The sequence below is a fragment of the Camellia sinensis genome, unplaced genomic scaffold (genome assembly GCF_055761805.1).
Source record: "Camellia sinensis isolate YWXY unplaced genomic scaffold, ASM5576180v1 Unanchor11, whole genome shotgun sequence".
Classification (NCBI taxonomy): domain Eukaryota; kingdom Viridiplantae; phylum Streptophyta; class Magnoliopsida; order Ericales; family Theaceae; genus Camellia; species Camellia sinensis.
Window position 1 is genome coordinate 5,923,385 of NW_028128989.1, and position 3,880 is coordinate 5,927,264.

Here is a 3,880-nt window from a genome sequence, read left to right on the forward strand (position 1 = left end):
TCACCAGCGTCGAAAAAACGATGGATCAAGCCGAGGATGTCTAGTTCCCCACTGCAGATCAGAGATCGAGCGTCATGCACCGTGAGCCCACACATCTGTCCTAAAGCCTGAGCATGGCCAAAACGGAGCTGGGGCAAGATCACTTCAGAGCACTCAGACTCCATCAAAACTTGAAAATCTTCAAAAGTGGGGCACATCTCTTGGCCGCCAAAGCTAAAAACATGCGTCACTGGATTCCAGAACCTTGCTGCGGCATGGAGAAAAGGAAGCTGTAGCGGAGTACGGCTCAGTATGAATAGTGCATTCAAGCCGAAACCCCGGAAATTCAGCTTTTCCGAGCCATCTAGAGAAGAGATCCAAGATGTGATATTTTCTGCGAGAAACGCCTCCATCTTTGTCTAAAACTAAGATGAAATGAATGTTCCCGAAGTTGAGGCTTTTATAGAAGGAAAAATACTATTCACGGGGACACGTGTCAAAAATCTGGAGGCTGCAGGACTAAGTGGCCGGCCGGCCACCTTTTCTGGCTGGCCAGCCATTTACTTTTTCAGAAATGGCCGGCCAGCTGTCTCTCTCCACAAAAAATGGCCGGCCAGCTCCCAGGGATAGCCAGCAATGCTGCAGTGTATCTCCTTGGCCCTGTTTTACTCTTCGAGGGAAAGTTCCAAGCATTTCCATGCAACGGGAAAGTCAAAGGCCTTCATTTCGGATGCGTTCCGATGCCCAGATCGTCAGAAGTACACTTTGTTTTTGTTGAGTTTTGTTTATCGAGTTGTTGTTTTGCTTATCGAGTTGTTTGTCGAGCGGACGTGTTTTGTGTTTTTGAGTCATTGCTCTCTGTTTAAGCAATCTTTGTTAAAGTCTTGTTTATTTACGATGTTGCATTTTGCTTATCGAGTTGTAAACTTGCTAAAGATTCTGTTATATCTTAGTAAGTTGAGTTGCTTAGTTTGTTGCGTCGGTTCACTACCTGACTTGGTGATTACACAATGCACATTCCCATTCAATTTCTTTTTTTGTGCAAAATAAATTAATGCGATACGATGCTAAAAATTTAAAATACATACACCTTTTCAAAAGCTATTTCATTTCATCATGCTTTACAACAAACAAAGGTACAAGTTTTACAGAAAATAAAACTACCTAACAATGTGCAAAGTGCTACAAACTACTAGCAAAAAGAAAAATAAAGCAGGAAATAGCAACATCAAAGTCCTCGGGAGCGGGAGCGAGAAGCATGCCTCATCCTCTTCTGCGGGACAATCTCCACACCATCATCTGAGTCAGAGTTGTCATCCTCAGGATTCCCCTCAGCCTCGCCTCTATTCCCCGAGCCAAAACCGGAGCCCCCCTCCTCAGCAGATGTCTCTGACTGACGGTCGGTAGCCTCCTCCTCCTCCTCAGCATCCTCCTCCTCCTCATCAGGCTCCACCTCCACAATGTGAGCCCTGCGTCTGCGGACAGGCCCTCCTCGAGCTCCTCGAAAAGGTCTAGATGGCTCGGCTCCTCGGGAAGGCCGAGATGGCCCCGCCCCCTGAAAAGGCCCAGATGGCCCAGCTCCCCAAGGAGGCCCAGGTGGCCTGGTCTGCGGCTGGCCGGACCATGAAGGCATCTGAAAACAAAGAGTTCAATTCAAATGCATTAGTCCAAATATATACATCAGATGTAGATACAAGCAAAGGCTACGTAAAGTGGGTGCATGTAAATACAGTGTACAAGTGGGGTGTGTGTCAGATGTGCTCTACACAAATAGTCTATCGATGCAGTAGAAATCAGCATGTCATCAGAAGTATGATAAATGCCAGAAAACTGAAGGGTATCTGAATGCCCGCGACAGACAACTGTGCCTCCCTACGCAGGACCATGCCTTCGAGTGTGGTTACCAGTCCAACCACCTCCTCCATGTACCCTCGCGATGGCTGCAAAAATGAGCTCATAATCATCAGTGAACAGAAGAGTGTCTAAACATCTGAATGATGAATGAAAAAAGTGGAGCATACCGGCGGTGAGTCCGGATCAATGGCGTATCGATCACTGGGCATCGGAGGCTCTAGTGGAATCGGAGTCGGGAAGCTAGCCCCATACTGCCACGCCATCAACTCAGTAGGCATATCTGGCCATCCGGGATGAGGATGAACCGACGGAGCCGGAGGAACCGGTCTACTCCCACCTCTAGATGTACCGGCCCTGCTAGTAGAAGGGGCGTCTGCAGCTCGAGCCCGAGCCTGGTCCGAAGATGACATACCGGCAGGCCTCATCATCGGGATACGAGTTTCCGTCAATGGAGGCATCAAGTATATGTGACGGTAAGTGGCGTAGTCCCCCTCCTCAACATATAATAAAGCATCACTGCCCAGCATGGCGCCGACTACCTCTGAGTAAGAGAGCCTGTCAGCAGTCCGCATACTGGCTGGAGGTACTGCGGGAATATCCTGAGAAAGATACCCCCATACCTGGCGCAGAAAGCGTTCCCCCAGGAACCATGCCCTGCCAACCGGCCCTTCAAGCAGGACCCTATACTGGGAAATGCCCGACGCTCCGGTATACTGAAGTCGGAGGCCGTCACCCAGGGACACCCAGGGCTGCCATGTAATCTGCGGATGATGAATGCATAAACCAATCAGAAATCGAGAATATACAGAGCAAATCAAAGATGAAAATGAAAAGAACTGAGAGTTCTGAAGTACCTCTGAATGTCGCACAGTGTCGAAGTACTGTCGCAGGCGAAGGAGGGTCTCTCGAGGCCTCGGCCGGTGTGGGCCCTCGAACACCAATGAATATGGGGTCATGGGAATCCCTACCACCTCCAGCTCTGGGGCTAATGATGGGAAGTATACATAGACCCATAGCTGAGAAAAGCAGTGCAGAATGTAAGTACGAAATGCTGAGAGCAAAATGCAGACTGTAAAAGTGCGCTGTGTGTGTGCAATGTACAAGTAATGAGAAGCAGAAATGTAAATCAAGGGGACAGAAAGTACCTCCCAGGCTCTCCAGTAGCCGCCAAGTAAATCGCCCCGCCCGCGGGAGGTCGCGCTCATATAAAAGTAAAGGGTAGCCAGGCCGGCGCCACCCCAGTCATATCGATGGACCTGTGATAGGTCAACCAGAGCGCTCAGCAGGTACAGCCCGACTGTGTTCCCTCTGTCGGCAAACAGGGTAGTCCCGAAGAGGAACATAAGGAAACCACGGGCATACTGCTCCGTCTCCTCGGGAGTCTCAGGCACCATCTCCGCCCGCCGGAAGTGGGAAGAGAACCAAGTGTATCGGACTCTCCCAGAGACCCTGTCAACAGGTGGGTGAGCCCCCAATAGATACATCCAGGCGGCCTCCCACTCGCCCATATCCTCATCGTAGGGGATGGACCAACCTCCGACGTCTAAGCCGGTCAATACAACGAAGTCAAAAGGGGTCATGGTCATATCCCCGGTAGCAGAGAAATGAAAGGAGTTGGTGGTGTCCCACCATCTCTCTACCAAGGCCGCCATCAATGTCCTCCTGGCAGGACAACGTGACAACCCGACGCAGAAGGGTCCAAATCCTGCCAAGTCCACTAAGTCTCGGGCGGCCTCCGGGAGCTCGGCATACCAATCCCGCGCAATGGTGGAACCATACCCCCGCACACTGCGGGAGCAAACCTGCATTCAAAATGAATACATGTATCAATAATGAAATGAAATGGGCTGTGTGCCAATGAAATGAAATGGGATGTGTGCCAATGAAATGAAATGGGCTGTGTGCCAATGAAATGAAATGGGCTGTGTGCCAATGAGATGGAATGGGCTGTGTGCCAATGAGATGAAACGGGCTGTATGCCGATGAAGTGGAATAAGCTACGTGCAACTTTCAGTTAAAATTGTGGACTGCGTGTTCACTATCTATC

The 3,880-nt window shown here is 50.1% G+C and overlaps 1 protein-coding gene across 1 annotated transcript; it reads right to left on the reverse strand.

Moving 5' to 3' along the window:
• Positions 1-1,925: 1,925 nt before the first annotated feature.
• On the reverse strand, positions 1,926-3,642 carry LOC145814510 (protein MAINTENANCE OF MERISTEMS-like). The gene is made up of 3 exons (XM_082911338.1): positions 2,979-3,642; positions 2,688-2,849; positions 1,926-2,594 (listed from the first exon to the last, which is right to left on the reverse strand). Exons 1-3 carry the CDS (start codon positions 3,639-3,641, stop codon positions 1,962-1,964), a joined length of 1,458 nt encoding a protein of 485 aa, XP_082767464.1. The 5' UTR covers position 3,642; the 3' UTR covers positions 1,926-1,961.
• Positions 3,643-3,880: the final 238 nt, after the last annotated feature.